At 45.6% G+C, this 17,648-nt stretch overlaps 1 protein-coding gene across 10 annotated transcripts in view; it reads left to right on the top strand.

Annotated features, from left to right (window-relative positions):
* Nucleotides 1-17,648, top strand: part of OPCML (opioid binding protein/cell adhesion molecule like) — a 931,887-nt gene that overhangs the window by 839,154 nt on the left and 75,085 nt on the right. For 4 of the 10 annotated variants that reach the window (XM_081113619.1, XM_081113618.1, XM_081113615.1 and 1 more), the window contains 3 exons: nt 1,477-1,611; nt 2,003-2,123; nt 2,610-2,761. In XM_081113619.1, the coding sequence (XP_080969745.1) occupies nt 1,477-1,611; nt 2,003-2,123; nt 2,610-2,761 (408 nt within the window). Of the gene's footprint in view, nt 1-1,473; nt 1,612-2,002; nt 2,124-2,609; nt 2,762-3,555; nt 3,956-17,648 lie in introns of those variants that run through there. The other 6 variants (XM_081113616.1, XM_081113614.1, XM_081113610.1 and 3 more) reach the window with 3 other exon arrangements.

Here is a 17,648-nt window from a genome sequence, read left to right as displayed (position 1 = left end):
CCTGCCTCTTCTGGGAATGGAACCCTTCCCTTTGAGCAGCCATCACTCTTACATTGACTTGTATTCATTGCCTTTCACGGCAACTGTCTTGTCTACATCGTGCCCTGTTTCCCATGATATGGTCTCTCCCCTTCTCTCCCAGGAGAGGGGTCAGGAACCCTGCCTGAGGCACCAGTCAGGCCACCTGCATGGGGGCTGCTCATTTGTTTGGATGAATGCGGTGGGGTTGAATTACCTGTGGCAAATACCCTCTAGTGCACTTGGAAAGAATAATAGAGTCTTCCAAGGAAGCCAGACTTTCGATCCTGCCACATTTATTCATCGCAGAAAAGGAACAGTGCAATGAATCTACAAAGTCGTTTTGGTGTGATTAATTTTGTTGTGTAACCCTTATAAATCATAGATTGGTCACCCAGCCTTTTTTCAACAAGTGAGGCAATATTCATCTTTATTAGACTCCCTGAAATGAGTGATCTTAGAATCTCCTTTAATTATGAAATTCTAAGTCTAAGAAAAATAATGAAAAAAGGAATATGAATATATATATATATATATATATATATATATATATCCCTCTAATGAACCTTGAGGAATTACGATATGAACTAACCTGGTTGATTAAACATCTGTTGGGGTCGAGAGCTGCGACCAGCACCATCACTCTGAGATTCCTACAGATAGGGCCCTACCCCAAGCCCCAGGAGGCTCCATGCTCTGCAGTGTCTTCCCTGACATTTTTTAAGTTTCCCTCTAAGCCTCCAGAATGCTCCCCTCAAAGCCGGGTATTTAATCCTTGAGACCATTCTAGTAACCGTGGATCCATCATTTGGGGCTATCATGTTTATGTTGGCAAGAGATTATAATGCACCTAATACATAACAGTCACAAAGTCCTTTCCTATTCATTCATTCTTTACTTTATCTTCTCCTTCACAGTTTGAAACCAAACTGTTTGGCTGTTTGGCATTTATTTGTATTAACATGTTAAGTGGCCACTTATTTGTTCTGCAAGAAGTAGTAGTTTGTATTCTGTATTCAAAGGCATTTCTACATAGTGAAAAAATGAAGGTGGCCATACTAACATACTCTAAAGTTATTTCCACAGTCTTTGTTATATTATTGACCAGGGCACTTCTCTAAAATATCAGATTCTAGTAATGTGCTGTCCTGTTTCGCTTGTACTCTTTTAGTTTATCCTCATACGAATCATATAAGAAAAACAATATCTTCTCACCAAATAGTCTAAAAAGTTAAAGTGAGTTGGACAAAAAGTCATTGACCCAAGACTCCAGCAGAAAAGTCCTTTCTTCAAATGCCATCATTTTGGACCAACGTGGCGTTTTATCATCTTGATGTCTAAACCCCCTCTCTGCAGCGCTTCAGATCCCTCCTCCTCCCAGTTCTAGACACGCATGTGCTTGGTCCCTGGTTTCCCAGATTCATGATTGCTCTCTGTCTGCTCCTTTGCTCCCAGAAGGCCAGGGCTTTGTGAGTGAGGACGAATACCTGGAAATCTCTGACATCAAACGTGACCAGTCGGGAGAGTATGAATGCAGCGCCTTGAACGATGTGGCTGCTCCTGATGTGCGGAAAGTCAAAATCACCGTAAACTGTGAGTCCATTGTCAGGGAGTTCAGAGGGGGCGGGGAGGGGATAGATGGAGGAGGGTCTAAGAGGGACAAGCTGGTAATGGCAATGCTGTTTTCTGAAAGACCCAGTTGTCTCCATCAGGAAAATACTTGACTAGATTGCTGTGCCCCATTCCAGTCTTCCTGTGACTGTCACAGCTCTTAGCCAGTGGGGAGAATGGATAGCTTTGAGTTGGCTTAAAGTCCTAAAGAAGATGCTGGGGGTGAGGCAATATCTTCAAGCAAGAAGGTTTTCCCCTAAAATAGTTGGTAATTTAACTGGGAAGGGAAGGTGCCAAAAGAAATCCATCTGTCAACAGGGCGACTGAATGTGCCCTTTATCCATGTCATGAATTGCTTTGCCTTTTCCCACAGACCCTCCCTATATCTCAAAAGCCAAGAACATGGGTGTGTCCGTTGGTCAGAAGGGCATCTTGAGCTGTGAAGCATCTGCTGTGCCCACCGCTGAATTCCAGTGGTTCAGGGAAGACACCAGGTACCGTGAGAATGGAAACAGGGCTGTCTGAGCAGAGCTGACAGAGCGTTTCCTACATGGGAGGAGCGGGGTGCAGTAAGGGAGGAACCAAAATGCATTACTGCCTCCTTTATAACAGAGGCTCTTTAAGAACCAGAAACAAGGACACACAAAAAATAAAATAAAATAAAAGAGGAGGAACCTGGGAAATGGGCTAATGAATTGAGCTTATTCCAAATCTGGGGTTAGCTGTACACGTGGCAATCTTTGATGATGAGAACCCGTAAATGTAGCCTTTGGAATGTTAGCATCCTTCTCTTTTCCCTGCTGATGGGAGCTATGGTGCTTATGGTTCAAGGTGCAGGAACTGGGTCAGTCCGAGGAAAGGGGTTTGGGAGCAGGAAGGCCGCCTGTAGGGTTAGCCTGTGGTATCTTAGTTCTCCCAACACCTGTCCACTGTTTTACTATATCTGTAGAACCAGACCAGCAGTGCGTTTTCTGTTGCAGGCTAGCCACCGGCCTGGACGGCGTGAGGATTGAGAATAAAGGGCGCATATCCACTCTGACTTTCTTCAATGTTTCAGAAAAGGATTATGGGAACTATACTTGTGTGGCCACAAACAAGCTTGGGAACACCAACACCAGCATCACACTGTATGGTGAGTGCGGGAAGCCTGGGCGCATGGGCTCAGCCACGTGAGGGGCTCGAGGGACGTGAGGGAGGAAGGCATGAGCTGCTTGGCCTATGTCCATCCATACTGCTCAACCCACCACCCTTAGATACAAAATGCTTCCCCTTGTTACTCTCCTCACATGTGGAACAGTGGTGTTTCTAGCCCCTGGTCTACTAAAAGGCAAGGTTTGCACCTTACAAAAGGGGTAAACCCAAGTCGGAACCAAGTTTGATGGTGGTTGCCATAACAACACAGAACCCGGGGACAGTTCAGTTGTAGTGCTATGGAAAGATCTGTAAGGCAAATTAGATATAATTTTCAGGTACCTTCTCTAGTAAGAGTCTATGATTTTGAGGGGGGTTGGCTTTATAGTTTTAAGCCAAGTCAACTGCCGCCATCATGATTCTCATGTCGATTGCCGTGTCATGTCCTCATTCATCGGAAGGGACAGAGCAGCCCTCTGAGGCCTCCTCATGAGGACTGTTCTGTCCACAGCGGGAGCGTCAATGCCTTTCTCTCTGGAGGCCTTTCTCTCCCACATGGATGGAGAGCGCCCCAGAGCCAGGGTGGCCTCCCTTGGAAGCCCTGTCCTTCTCTCACTAAATCTTCCCACACTGCCGTGTCCATCTCCTTTGTGCCACGTTTCACACCAAGGACCAGGGCCAGCTTGTTGTGAGATTTCTTGTGTGTCTGTATTTGTTGATTTGCTGAGATGTGGTTGGAGGGAAGCATCTGGTGAGTAGAACGAAAAGGTATTCATTTTCCCATGTGCCCATCAGACACTGCAAAAGCTTTCGGCATTGACGTTGACTAAACGGCGTCCACCAACCATCTGAAATGTGTGATCTATGTCTTTTGTTTTCTCTCTGCATGGTGTGTGCATTGTGCTGTGTGTGTCTTAGAAATAAGCCCCTCATCAGCAGTGGCAGGTGGGTACCGCATGTTCCTTCCTTCCTCTGCCTGCCTGAATGCCTATGCCTTTGAACTTGATCCTACTTCAGAGACAGGCTTGCCTGCTCCACCTCCCTGGTTGATTTATCCTTAGTAGATAGACTTAGGGATTTGGTTTGTACAGTTTAAGTGGCAGACATGTAGACCGAGATAGCTTTTACATGCACACATATGAAATGCCATTATATGTTTCAGGGAAAGGGTCCTGCCCCACCCCCACCCCACCCCAAAACAAACAAACAAAAAAAAAAACCCTTCTACTTGGTGGCCTTTAAAAGGATGACCATTCTGCTATTTCTATACACAGCAACACCAAGAGGAAGCCAGCCAGAGACCAAATGGATTATCAGATTATTGTTTCCATGGGGAAGTCACCTTCGTAGGAATGTCTTATACTTTCAGCCCAAGGCAAAAAGGGCTAAAGACTTAATTCTAAAACCTTTATTGTAAAGTAGAAGTGCTTGGAGTCATTAATAATAATAAATATACCTACTGATTTCCAGACATCATGTTAGTGCTACGCAGACAGGTTATTAACCCCATTTTAAACATGAGTGTAAAGGAGGAAGAAAGAGGTTAAGCAAGACTGAGGTACACTTAGCTAGTGAATCGGCACTGGGCCCTTCAGCAGATGCTGGTGTTTACCCAGAGGCTAGGGAGAGAGAGTGAGGCATTTAGATGAGGCAGCAGGTGGTACTCAGCTCTGCCTGCAGCGGCGGAGCCTCACAGCCCTCCTTTCATATGATCACTCTCAGTCATATAAAAAGTGCTAACTTTTGACTTGCCCAGACCTGGAAACACTCTGTAATTATCTTTTCACAGCGCTGGATCTAGGACAGTCACGGGCCACTCGCTCCACCCACACCTTGAGGCCTATGACTGTCCATCCTTGGTCTTGAGAAAACCACGAGGAAAGGTGGGGTTAGAGTGCTCAGCCACCGACCCTGCTATCACCCCCTCAGTTAGTGGTGTCAGTGACAGGAAGTAGGGCCAGTGGTCGGCAAACTGCAGTTCGGCAAACAGCGGCTTGCAAGCCACATGCAGCTCTTTGGCCCTTTGAGTGTGGCTTTTCCACAAAATACCAACTTCTGTGCATGGGCCATGAAGTTTCAATCGTACTGTACATGCGCACCCCCACGTAGTATTTTGTGGAAGAGCCACACTCAAGGGCCCAAAGAGCCACATATGGCTCGTGAGCCCGGTTTGCCCACCACGAAGTAGAGCCAACAGAAGCAGCCTAGGTCTGACCACTAGGTGATTCAGGATCTTGTCCCTCTTTATCATGAACTAAGGAAAGAGGTGTGTCATAGCAAATAACAACAGCAGATATACATCAAGACAATATCAATTTGCTAGGGCTGCCATAACAAAATATCATAGGCCAATGCCTTAAACAACATAAATTTATTTTCTCAGAGTTCTGTTGGCCAAAACTGTTTTTGATGAGGCTCTCTTCCTACCTTTTAAATGGCTACCTTGTCCTCACATGACTTGCTTGTGAGCATCTGTGGAGAGAGATAGAGGTGGATATAGAGATGGAGAGAGGAGGAGAGAGAAAGGGGAGGAGGGAGAAAGGGGGAAAGGAAGAAAGGGAAAGAGAAAAGAGGATCAGAGAGAGGAAAAGAAGATGAGAGAGAGGGAAGGGGGGGAGAGAGAGATGATTGCTCTCTGGTGTGTCTTCTTATTAGGACAATAACTCTGATGAATGAGGGTCCTACCCTTTTAACCTCATTGAATCTTAATTATTTTTTTATAGTCTCCATCTCCAAATACACACTGGAGACATATGGCTTCAACATATGAGTTGGGGGGAGGGAGGAGGTACAAATCAGACACTAGGAAAGACATAGCTTTATATCCCAACTTGGCCAGCCATGTTCCAGCTAGTTACCCTTGCTGAGCCTCACTTTCCCCACGTATGGAATCAGGATCTTAATACCTGCCTTTAAAGGCTGGTGAGCGTGCCAAGTAAGGTCATACATATGGAGAGAGCCCCACACATGTTTACATATATGACTTTGACAACACACAAAGACGATAGACCTCAGTTACTCTGCTAAAGTTGGGACAGTACTTCCCGGCCTGTCCTTGTGACTTGTCAATAATATGTTGCTGCTCACAGAGGTATGCCAGGCTGAAGACTGTAGTATAAAGAGAAGGTTCTGTAGTTCTCGCTGGCATTTGCCAGTGTTTTCCGTGATCCATCTTATCACTGCTGCTCTTGATATGGCTGCCAGGCGTATTGCTCTGCTGGGATTGTGCTTTCCACTCCTCCAGAGGCTCCTGTCCACTTTCACTTACCGCACCATCACTCGCTGTGTCTCGCTTCATCCGGTTAGTGTCCACTCCCCGTTCAGCATCCCTTCCTGAAGGCAGCCTTTCCTGACCTCAGAGGGGAGGTCAGTCCCCCATTATACACACTCCCTGTCACACTTCTACACACTGCACTAACACAGTGTATTCGCCAGCCTTCACTCAACTAATGTTTCTCAGGACCAGCCATGAGCCAGTTTCTCAGAGTGATGAGGATGCAACAGTGACACACAGAGAGATACCTACGTCTATAGACTTCACCTTCTAGTTGCAATGATATTTTGTTCCATTCGCTTCATTTCTTTTATCAAAGACTTTTTTCTGTTTCCACCTATGTGCTCCATGAACATAGGGACCATGTCTGGATTGATCCTTAAAACCTAGCACAGTAGCCGGTCAGGAAATTTGTGTTGAATGAATGAATGAATGAATGAATGAATGAATGAATATACGCAGAGAATGGAGGGTTGGGTTGGTGATACCAGGGACTGGAGTTCAGCTCAGGAATGAAATGTGACAACAGAATAGGGCCTAGGGGTCGGAGCCTCCTTGGAGCCAGGTTCGGCTGCTCACTCTGAATGGTTTTGGGAAATCAATTTGGTGCACTCTGGGTTTTTCATCAGTGAAAGCGTTTGGGTAAGATGTTCTGCATGGTCCCCACAAAAATGATTCTCTGATGCTCTGCCTGAGTGGCAGTCGCTTCAACACCAGATGAAAGGGATGTTGTCCAGTTCACAGACCCTTTCTGATGTCCATGAATGCTGTTTCTAGCCCTCAATGTCCCCCTAATTGTGCAAAATATTACTTATCACTTACCACCTACAGGGGCCACTGGGCTGAATGTTCTCCCTGCTTTACCTCATTTAATGACTCTAGGAAGTAAATACTATATTTCTCCAGCCTGTACAGAGGAAGAATTTGATAGGTTAGGCAGATTATTCAACTCACACTGACTTGAAAGTGCTTGAGCTGGAAGTAAGCCCATGTGTCTGGTTCCAGTGTCTCAGCTCTTTCTATTTCATTACAAATCACACTGCTTGGCAATGCATCACAGATTTTGGCGGATCACCTTCTGGGTAGAACCCCCTATAAACAATCAGCATGCTTGCACCTATTTGGCACACTCAAATCTCCCTTCTTCTACCTAAATCAAAGCTCATTATTTTAAAGAACATTTTTACATTTACAACCCATATACACATACACACATACCACACACACACACACACACACACACACACACACACACACACACCATATTCCCAGGCATGCATTGGCGTTTGCCCTTGAGGACTGTAAGTTTTATTTTTGGAGACCCTCTGACTGTGTACCAAGAAGCCAGAGAACACATTCTCCTAACAGAATTCTCACACAGGCACATCTCCCATACGTGTCCTACCTGCATGCAGAGAACAAAGGAAGATGGGACAAGAGCCAATTCAGAGAAGACAAAGACAGTGGGGACATTGGGGTGGTGAGTGGGTTGAAACAGGAAGTGACTAGGTAAACTGTGACAGGCACATCGGTAGGTGGGAGACACCCATAGGTGGATCAGTGCTTGGCCTCCATCTGAGAAGTTTGTTTCTCAAACACCAGTTACTGTCCCTTCAAAAGCCACGGGCAGTGTGCCAACTCAAAGTGGCGTTTTAGCTTGTGTACTTTCTTGAGTCCTGGGCAACTGCAGGGACTGAAAAGGCAGCGGAATGTAGAGAAGAAACCAGTACCAGGAGCAAGGAAAACTGGGTTCTGGTCCCCACTTTGCTACAGACAAGCTCTGATTCCCTCTGCTCCATGGTTGTCTATAAAATATAACAGGACCAGAGGGACTCCCAGCTTACATTCAGCTTTCTAAGTCTCTGTTCTGAAATGAAAATATAGGGTGAGCAACGGATCTCCAAAACCCAGCATCCCTACCCGCGGACATGGTGGCAAGCACCCTGTGTTCCTGCGAGGAGGCCTGCTCTAAGTCTACGTCAGCTGTACTGAGTGGGTGCAGCCGCTGAAGGCCCACCTGAGCCTGGCACCTTGAGGTCCTGCCAGCCAAGCTCAGCTTGCTGCCCACTGCTCTGCCCTCCCAGAAGTCCTTCCCTTTCTTGGTCTTGCCAACTCACGTTGCCTCCACTGAGTCTTGAACAAGAAGCCCTGCCTCCCTGTCCTTCGAGTGCAAAGAGGGCAGATTCCGACCCTGATTATATCCTTACATCTGCGCTGCAGAGAGTGCGACGCGCTTAATGAGCCATATAAATGCTTGGATTACTGGAACCAGCAGGCAGAGGGGCAGGGAATGCAAACAAAGCCAGAAAGGAGGGCGTCGCTGCAGAGAGGAAAACAGATTTCTCACTTTTTATCTGTGAAATCGTAGCGGTACAAATTAGTTACATTAAGAGTTAAGTATCAGGAATAGGGGACGACTCAGAGCAATCCTGTCCTTGCGAATGAAAATGGCAAAAGACTCCAGTGAAGGCAACATCTGGGCTCTGCATTCTTTCCTGCGGCAAAGCCTCAGCCCCTCCAAGCAGCTAGTAGTAAGCTGCAGCCGACCTCAGCGTCCCCCCAACCCCTGGGAACCCTTAAGACAGAGTCTCCATTTTCTTTGGCCAGTGGCCATTCCTCCAGAATCAATACACATACCAGGCTGGCTCTTCAAATGGGATTTTCTCCAGCTAGAAGCAGCAGTGACCAGCTCCTCTCCTCTCCCACCCTTTGCTGCCCTCCCCGTGCACCCCACGGTCCTTGTAGGCAGAGCACTTAAGTCCCTGCCTTTGTACCGCCCACCTCCCCAACACACTCCTGCCCCCTCCTGTATTGAGGTGTCCAAACAACCACGCCTTTCCCCTAAATGGCTCCAGGTGATGCCTGAGGACTGGGCCGAGGAGTGTGAGGATTCCCCTGAGCATGCCGACCATGAACCACCCTCTATTGCCTTTTCCCTTTCCCTCCAGTCCCCCAAAAGGGAAGGTCAGTGGTGGTATCTCCACCTCCTCCCAGTGCCTTTCACACCTCGGCCTAGCAGCGCTGCTCCCTCAGAGCATCCAGCCTCCTCCCAGCTCCGGGTCCCCATGCGCCCCCAACATTCCACTCCTGGCTTCTGGGACATGAACAGATGGTGACTAGCTTCTTCCCATTCTGTCTTAGTCTGATTCTAGCTCCTTCCCCTCCTTCCCCATAGGTCTGCCCAGGCTCAGTATGACTGAGCGGAAGGGCCCCGCCCATGTCTTCCAGCGCCTTACCAAGCACTGTCTGAGCCTGGGTTAGACTCACTCGGGGTGTTTTAAGAATGCAAGTCATGGGCTTTGCTGCAGACCTGTTTCATCAAAATCTGCAGGGAAGTCATTGATGTTTCTCTCTCTCTCCCTCTCCCTTCCTCTCTGAAATCAAAAACATATTAAAAAAAGAAAGAATATTGGGCTGTATCTTGCAGTGGTTATTGCCTAGTAAACATTTGCTGAATGAATAAATATATCTTCCAGTCAGTGAGGCATCCATTGCAGCCTCTGTACAGTATGAAACTCTTCACTAACCAGAGAAAAGCCAAGTGCTCAAAAGGATTTGTTGTCTTCTCCTCCCAAGGAAGGCAAAGCATTATTTCTCTGACACCTTCCCTTGCATTCCAGCCTCTTAGTTCTAATTTGAAATCTAGGGTTCCCCCCTCCCCCCGTGGGTTTTTCTTGTGAGCCAAACTATCTCAGACATCCCAGTTCACTGTTTAGAAAGATGTTCACCAAAGGATTTCTTCTTGCAGAGCCATCAAAAGCTGCACAGATTTGTCCACTTCCTGCTGATAACGTATATGATTTTTATTTTCCAAATCCTCAATTTAAATCCAGGTGGGAGGAGATGAGTCAGAGAGAAACACCATTGCTTTTGGCCAATGACAGCAGCATTATCATTTGTATTTTCCCAAACCTGCAAAATGTCAACATATTAGGGGGGGAAAAATGCAGACCTTTCACATTTCGTTTCTGATGAGGTTCCTCGTGGCTCCCCCGCACCCCCACCCCCCGCCCGAATCACTGACATCTGGCGATTAGCCTGAGCATTTAGAATTTAACACGGAGCAGCCAGGCTGTGCTGATGTCAGCACACGCGCCACAGCCTATGGTTCGGCCTGGACCACGGTCTCGCCTCTTTCAGGTTGTGATGAGCTGACAGATTTGCATTCACTTCTGCCGGGAACTTCAACGTTTGTCTCTGTGGTTAACACGCAACCGGGCGTGCTAGAGAGAACAACGCAAAGATGGCTGCCCGTGTGTGCTGCTCATCCGCTGGTCCTCACCCACCAGAGCCCAGCTAACCTCCCCTGTAAAACAGCACCGCGCTGCACTGTAATTACAGACAATGGCAGGAAAGCCCCCTTGGAGGGGGGATGCTGCGCCTTCAGCAGCTGCAAATAGGTTTATGTTGCATCCACGAGGGTAACGCACACATCCCTTAATTAGATTTCCCGGCTCCTCTTTTAATCACCAAGAACATCCTTATCCTTTTGGTGTCTCATTAGGAAGGTCACCGAGTTCATATTCAGACTTAGAAAACTATCCCCATTTCAGAACAAAACTCTCTTTTCGGAGACTTCAGATCCTACCCTTGATCTGACTGTGCTACCATGGAGTGCAAATGTCTGCGGGATTCTTTCCTTTTTCTTCTTTAAATGCGATCACACTACCACCTGCTATTTTAGTAGGTTGACAGCTCTGCGGCCCACTGTTGCTAAAGAGCCATGCCATGTGTTTATTGCAGTCATGGAAAGGAAGGGTGGTAACACATTTCAGCACCTGCATCGCCCGTAATGGACACTTAATTTCTAAGCTTCCGAACCCCGGATGAGGCAGGACCTCATCAGGAAGCTTGTGCAATTTTCTGGGAACTTCGTGCTGAGTTTGGGCACTTGGTTTCCAGCTCCTACTCCTGCAGAGGGAGGGTGATCAGCCTCCCTTCCTGCCCCCTCCCCCCTGTGACTGCAGCAGCAAACCTGGTTCCTGAAGCCAGACCTGCAGGTTAATTCAATATTAAGTGCACACATTTGCTTTTTAAATATCAAATGCTTAGTCTATGTAATTTAACGAAGTAGGTAGCCTCTCCATTTTATTTTATTTTATTTTATTTTATTTGTTTGTTTATTTTGTTGTTTTATTTTATTTTATTTTATTTTATTTGTTTGTTTATTTTGTTGTTGTTGTTAATCCTCCATAATAACTTCCATTGATTTTTAGGGAGAGCGGAAGAAAGAGGGAAAGACAGAGAGAAATATTAATGTGAGAGAAACACATGGATTGGTTGCCTCCTGCACGGCCCCAACCAAGACCCGGACTGGGGAGGAGCCTGCAACCAAGGCACGTGCCCTTGGCCAGAATCGAACCCAGGGCCCTTTGGTCCACTGGCGGGCCCTCCCTCCACTGAGCAAAACCATCTAGGGCTGTTATTTCTTAATGTAGTTGTCAACCCCCCCACTCCCCACCCCTCCCCGCCCCTGACTTTCCCTTGTGGCCATAACACCTTCCTTCTGGCCCAGAGTGGACACACCAGTTGACCATTATTCCATTTACAATTTCTGAAATTTATCTCACGATCATTTCTAAGGTTCTGTCTCTTCTCTCTGTGTGCTGAAGACTAACTTATTTTTGTCTGCATATATGTCCCCAAGGTATTTTGCTGTTGTCATTGTTGACACTCACAGTTTGTTTGGTGGCTTTGCAACATCATTTAAGCTTTTCAAAGCTATTCAGCTTCAGGCTTGAAGAAAACAGTTCATGTTTAGCATTGAAATGGGTGAAGACTGAGGGACTAGAGTGAGGGGGAAGGGCATAATTACATGTTCTTACTTTCAATTTATCCCTGTAAAATATTTAATTAAACCTGATATTTGTAAGAGCCATTGTAACTAAATTAAATTATTGTTAACCACAAATATTCTTTACATGTGGCATTTGCCAAGATTTGGGCATCTAAATTCCCTTCCTCAGAAGGACTAGCCTCCTTAGGATGCTCTTCTCTGTGGTTGGCAGCCTCCTGGCATCGTTTCAGGAGGGGCCAGGGCACTGCTTGTTGGCCATGCCTAGTTTGCTTCCAGCTGGTGTTTGACAATTATCCTTGAGGACCTAGTATCCCACAAGGTCTCTTCACTTAAAGCATGATCCCCACAAAAGATGCCATTTGAGGGATCAGCAATTATTCCTCTTCTGGCTCTAATTTACTTAATATTTATGCATCCTTTATTTATACTCAGTGACCTAACACAGCATTTGAACTAATCCTCTGAGCAGCATTGCAAGAGTAGGGGAAACTACCCCCTCCCCATTTCATACATTAAAAAATAATAACTGTTTCAGGGAAGGTGACTGTCTTGTCCAAAGTCATCCTGGTAGAGAGGAGCAGAGCCAAAATTCAAGTTCGGTTCTCTCTAATTCTTGAATTCTGTCTTTTCAAGATCACCCAGAAGGAAGGGTATTCCTGAGATGGAAGAGATAATCACCTATTTGTTCCAAATGTTTTCTTCTCAGAATCTGCGAGGATTTAAATATATATTTATTCATTTTGTTCATGTGTTTACTGATTGAGCTTTAGACTAGCACAGAGAATATTCAAAGTCCCACTGGAGTACAAGCTTTGTGAAGGCAGAGCTGGTGTTTACCTTTCTCTCTGCAAACAGAACCTGGCCCATGGCCGGCTCCCAAAACACCTGTTGAGTGATCAGCTGTGACTTTCCATTGCCCTTGTAGACTAATCCTTTGCCCTTGGACGTTACCACAGAGCTTGGCTTTGGACCTCTCCCAATTTCCCTGCTCAGTGCCCCACACCCTAATGACCTCTCTCAGCACCACTCCCCCCATCTCACCCATCTCAACTCCTCACTCCCTGATCCACCAAAATCTGACCTCAGCTTTAATGTACTTGGAAAACATCCACATAGAAGGTAGGGGGTGTGGAACCACCAGAGCAGCAGTTGCCAGGGTCGCATGTTTACTTTGACCCCGGCACTAGACCAGCCGTGGGCAAACTACAGCCCGCAGGCCGGATCCGGCCCGTTTGAAATGAATAAAACTAAAAAAAAAAAGACCATACCCTTTTATGTAATGATGTTTACTTTGAATTTATATTCGTTCACACAAACACTCCATCCATGCTTTTGTTCCGGCCCTCCGGTCCAGTTTAAGAACCCATTGTGGCCCTCGAGTCAAAAAGTTTGCCCACCCCTGCACTAGACACATGACTCAAATCCGTTAGTTATCCTATGAACTCAGTGTTTCACCCACATTCTCAATGACAAACTGAGAGGACGTGAAGATCACTTAGATGGCAAGCCATAGAGACAGGATTTAAACCCAAATTGGCCTGACTCCAAAGCTGTCAGGATTGGTTGCACTTTTGCAGTGGTCAGCGATTCACCTCAAAGGATGTTTAGGGCCACAGAGACAAGGCAGTGAGGCCAAGGGAGGGCTGTGCAGAGACCCAGAAAGCCTTTCTCAAGGCCCTGGAGGACATCTGCTCCGCCTCTGCATCCCTGGGACCTGCTCCTCCATCTTTATTTCAGTCCCATCTTTTCTTCAAACACTTGTCCTTTATCCAGGTGTACCTCAGGGTTAGTTTTCTGTAGAAGAACAAACACATAGTTGAAAACTAATGCTGATTATTTTGGAGTCAGGCCAATTTGGGTTTATAGCGTTGAAAATCTGCCTTACATATTTAAATTCTGGATTCTAGGTTTGTCATAAGACCTACCTTTCTTTACGTTCTTCCCTATTTCCTTTTGAAAATGTAAATAAGATAATAAGAATGAAAACACCATTTGCATTTCTTTTCTATTTTTTTAAATATATTTTATTGATTTTTCACAGAGAGGAAGGGAGAGAGATAGAGAGTTAGAAACATCGATGAGAGAAAAACATCGATCAGCTGCCTCCTGCACATCTCCCACAGGGGATGCGCCCTCAACCCAGGTACATGCCCTTGACCAGAATCGAACCTGGGACCTTTCAGTCCGCAGGCCGATGCTCTATCCACTGAGCAAAACCAGTTTTGGCACCATTTGCATTTCTTACCTGGTTTGTTGGAATTTAAACTGGTATTATCTTGGGTATCAACAGCCTGGAGAAGTTTGTGCAACTGGGATCTGAACAAATGACGGCATGGGAAAGAATCTTCATTTTGATATCTGAAAACGTGTGTTCAGACCAGGGAATGAGTCTTTCCGGCGTCATGTTCTCCCCTGTAATAGATTATTTGAGCTAAGGTTGGCAAAGCCTCCTACCAGCCTGAGGAACCAGAAGTGAGGCTGCGTGGTCATGCGGCCACACCAAATAGTTAAGCAGCAGCAATGCATCACTTCACTATTAAAGCACAAGGAAGGATTTGCCTCATCATGGGAGTGGCCTGAGCATAGAGGCCAGATGGGAGAGATGCAACCCGGATGCTTACTTCACTTCCAGTAGAGTCAGGGTTACTGTACAGATGCAATTCAAGAATCAGTTCATTGCCCATGGCTTTTGTCCCACATTTCTCCAATCTAGGGAGTGAAATGCTAAAGTGGGAATAAAGTTATTCCTACACTAAGACTTCTGTCTCTCTGGAGTAGAGCTTTTAGAGCTTCAACTGTTTCTTTCTTTGTTTAAAAAAAATTTTTTAAATATATTTTATTAATTTTTTACAGAGAGGAAGGGAGAGTGATAGAGAGTTAGAAACATCGATGAGAGAGAAATATCGATCAGCTGCCTCCTGCACAACCCCCACTGGGGATATGCCCGCAACCAAGGTACAAGCCCTTGACCGGAATCGAACCTGGGACCCTTCAGTCCGCAGGCCAACACTCTATCCACTGAGCCAAACCAGCCAGGGCTCAACTGTGTCTTAAGTGGTACACAGATGTGAACCAGTCTCCTCTTGCTCTGGACAGAGCCTGAGAGCCCTCCTGTAGAGCCCCCATGACACTGGTATTGGCCCACCTGCCAAACCTCCAATGTGTCCAGGATCTGCATGAGGAAAGCAATGCTAGTTTTAATCTCCATCATGCTGGATTAGATTAGCTCCTTGGCCAGAATAGCTCAGTCATTGCTCATTGACCAAAGTTACGTTGGCAGTAAACTGCCATATTATATAATACTATAAACCAGGGCTCATTTACCTTGAAGCTGTATAGAAAATGAAGCCATTGGAAAGAAAACCTTGGGGTCTAGGAATGTTTGGTTCTCTGTTGCTATCTCAAGGTATTGTGATAAAGACAGAATGGTGATGACTTCTGTATCAACTGGAAAAGGCCATCTGGCTATGCACCAGCTGTCCATTCTAGCACCAGATGTAGGGTCTCTATTAATGCAATAACTAAGAATGCAAATAGAAGAAGAATCTTAGATTTCATCAATTCCAACCTCCTTTCACAATGTATGTGGGAGAACCAAGACCAGAAAAAGGACGTCACTCAGCTAGGGAGTAGCAGAGTCACGTGAGAAATTGTATTTCCAGATTCTTAGTCCATTGTTCCTCTCACCACATGATGCTCTGGTCCCTGGAAAAAGGGAAAAAGTATTGTTATCCATAGAGAGGAAGTAGAGTTGTAATAATCAAGGGCTCAGACTCTGTCTACAGAGTAACTCAATTCTAACCCAGCTCTGGGTGTGTAAGTTGTGTAACCATAGTTAAAGTACTTAACGGCTCTGTTCTTCAGTTTCCTCATTAATATCATGGGAATGTCAATGGTACATAGCTCAGTGGGTTTTGTAAAGATTAAATGAGCTCATGTATGTTTACCATTTTGAATCATACTTGTCACCATTGTGATCCAAAGCAAACTGAGCCCTCTATATCCATGAAGTCACCTTCATGGCTGCCACTCTTTGGAACACACAACTAAAGCTCAACTGTGGCTGTAAGCCCTGCTTGATCAGCACTGAACATCAATGGCAACCCATATCCCATGAAAGACACTCGTTTGTCTTTATGATGCCACCTTCTTTTCTCTCTATACATCACCTTTTTATGCTTTGCTTTCTTATATACGTAACTTCTCTTCTCTGTTTAGCAATATGCAACTTTGTGCTGTATCATGACATCACCAAAATGCTAAAGTCCGCTGTAGAAGTTGAAGTAAAGTTATCCCTACACTAAGACTTCTGTCCCTCTAAAGAAGAGCTTTTAGAGCTCCAAATGTTTCTTAAGTTAATATCAACACAATGGATTAGATAAAGGCACAGGTGTACAGCACAGTGGTTAGACACTTAAAGAAACATATGGGTTTTATAAATCTACATTGCTCATTTTTTTATAAACTCATTTTAAACATCTAAATTATTCTCTTTTTTTTTCCAGAAGACAATATAGAAAATTACCTTGAACTTTAACTTGGGAATTTTCCAACTCAGTAGGCTTCCTCAGGGTATATATCTGGACTGATGGAGGCCCCAGAGTCAAGCTACTTTCCATAAATATTTATGGAGCCTCCATGGAGATTGTAGCCCTGAGCTAGAGACATTATCCTGCCCTTGCCTATGGATACTCTATTTTAAAAAAAATCTGCAGAGAAATATGAGCCAGACTCTCAAGATATCATACAAAACTGAATTTTTAGTCAATAAGAGAATTATGTACATTGTAAATCAGAGGAAGAAAACTTGTCCATGTTGAAATCCCTGAAGTTCGAACAGTTGAATGCTCTCTGCTGAAGTGAGAGACCTATCTTTTCAGGCAAAGGTCAGCATCAGTCCCTTCCCAGGCAGGCACAGATCCACACCATTAGGTTGACAAACATGCCAAATGACTGGGCCCTATCTGAGCAGCCCCTATGCCACCTCTGTGTTTTAAAGTAGCCACGCTCCTTTCCAATAACCCAATTTCCTTCTAAAAAGGCAGTGTAGTCCTGGCTGGAAAAGGAAGAGGAGGCATGCTTGTCTTGCTTGCAACTCCTTCCCTTTGTCACAGCTTCATAGGAATGTCTACTGATGGCTTCTAATCCCTTGGCTTGTACTTGCTTTTGCTTTCCCTGGAATACTCTCTGCTTGCTAGCTGCCCGTGTTAATTATGACCCTAAATTCCTGTGGTTTCCCAATAAAGGTGATGGAGGAGCACAGAGGCAGAGTTAGCCACAGACATATCTGCCCTGGGCCCTTTGAATAGGCCAGGATAATGCCATTCCGTGGTCTTTCTTCTCAAGGACAACAGATGAAAGGAAATGGATAGCATGTGTGATTCTATAGTCTTGTTCAATGGAATGTGAATGACTCAGGAGGGCTGTGTGAAGAAGGGTCAGACGGAGGGAAGAAGAAAGAAAGAGCTGCAGGTACAATTGCTTCAGGCTGCATCATTAGCTGGCAGTTAGGATATGACAGGTTGAGTCTTCCTTGTTCCTTTTGAAGAGGCACCATGGACTGATGGGATAAACCCAATCCTCATCTTTAAAACTCTTGAGTCTTCTTCCTCAACGACCTCAGGAGGAACCCCCACAATACCAAGTTACACACGATGACATGTTGGCCACATCAACACCTACATATTTGTTGCTCACAAAATTTTTCTGTTCCTCCCAAGCCCCCACCCCCCTCCCAGTCCTCTCTACTCTGGACTCTTTCCTGCACCCCATGGCTCTCTCCTGCATCCCTGTCTGACCAGGATTCTATCTCCAAAG

Source organism: Myotis nattereri (assembly GCF_964212035.1).
Source record: "Myotis nattereri genome assembly, chromosome: 19".
Taxonomy (NCBI): Eukaryota; Metazoa; Chordata; class Mammalia; order Chiroptera; family Vespertilionidae; genus Myotis; species Myotis nattereri.
Note: the sequence above shows the minus strand (reverse complement) of the source record. Positions and strands in the feature narration are given on the sequence as shown.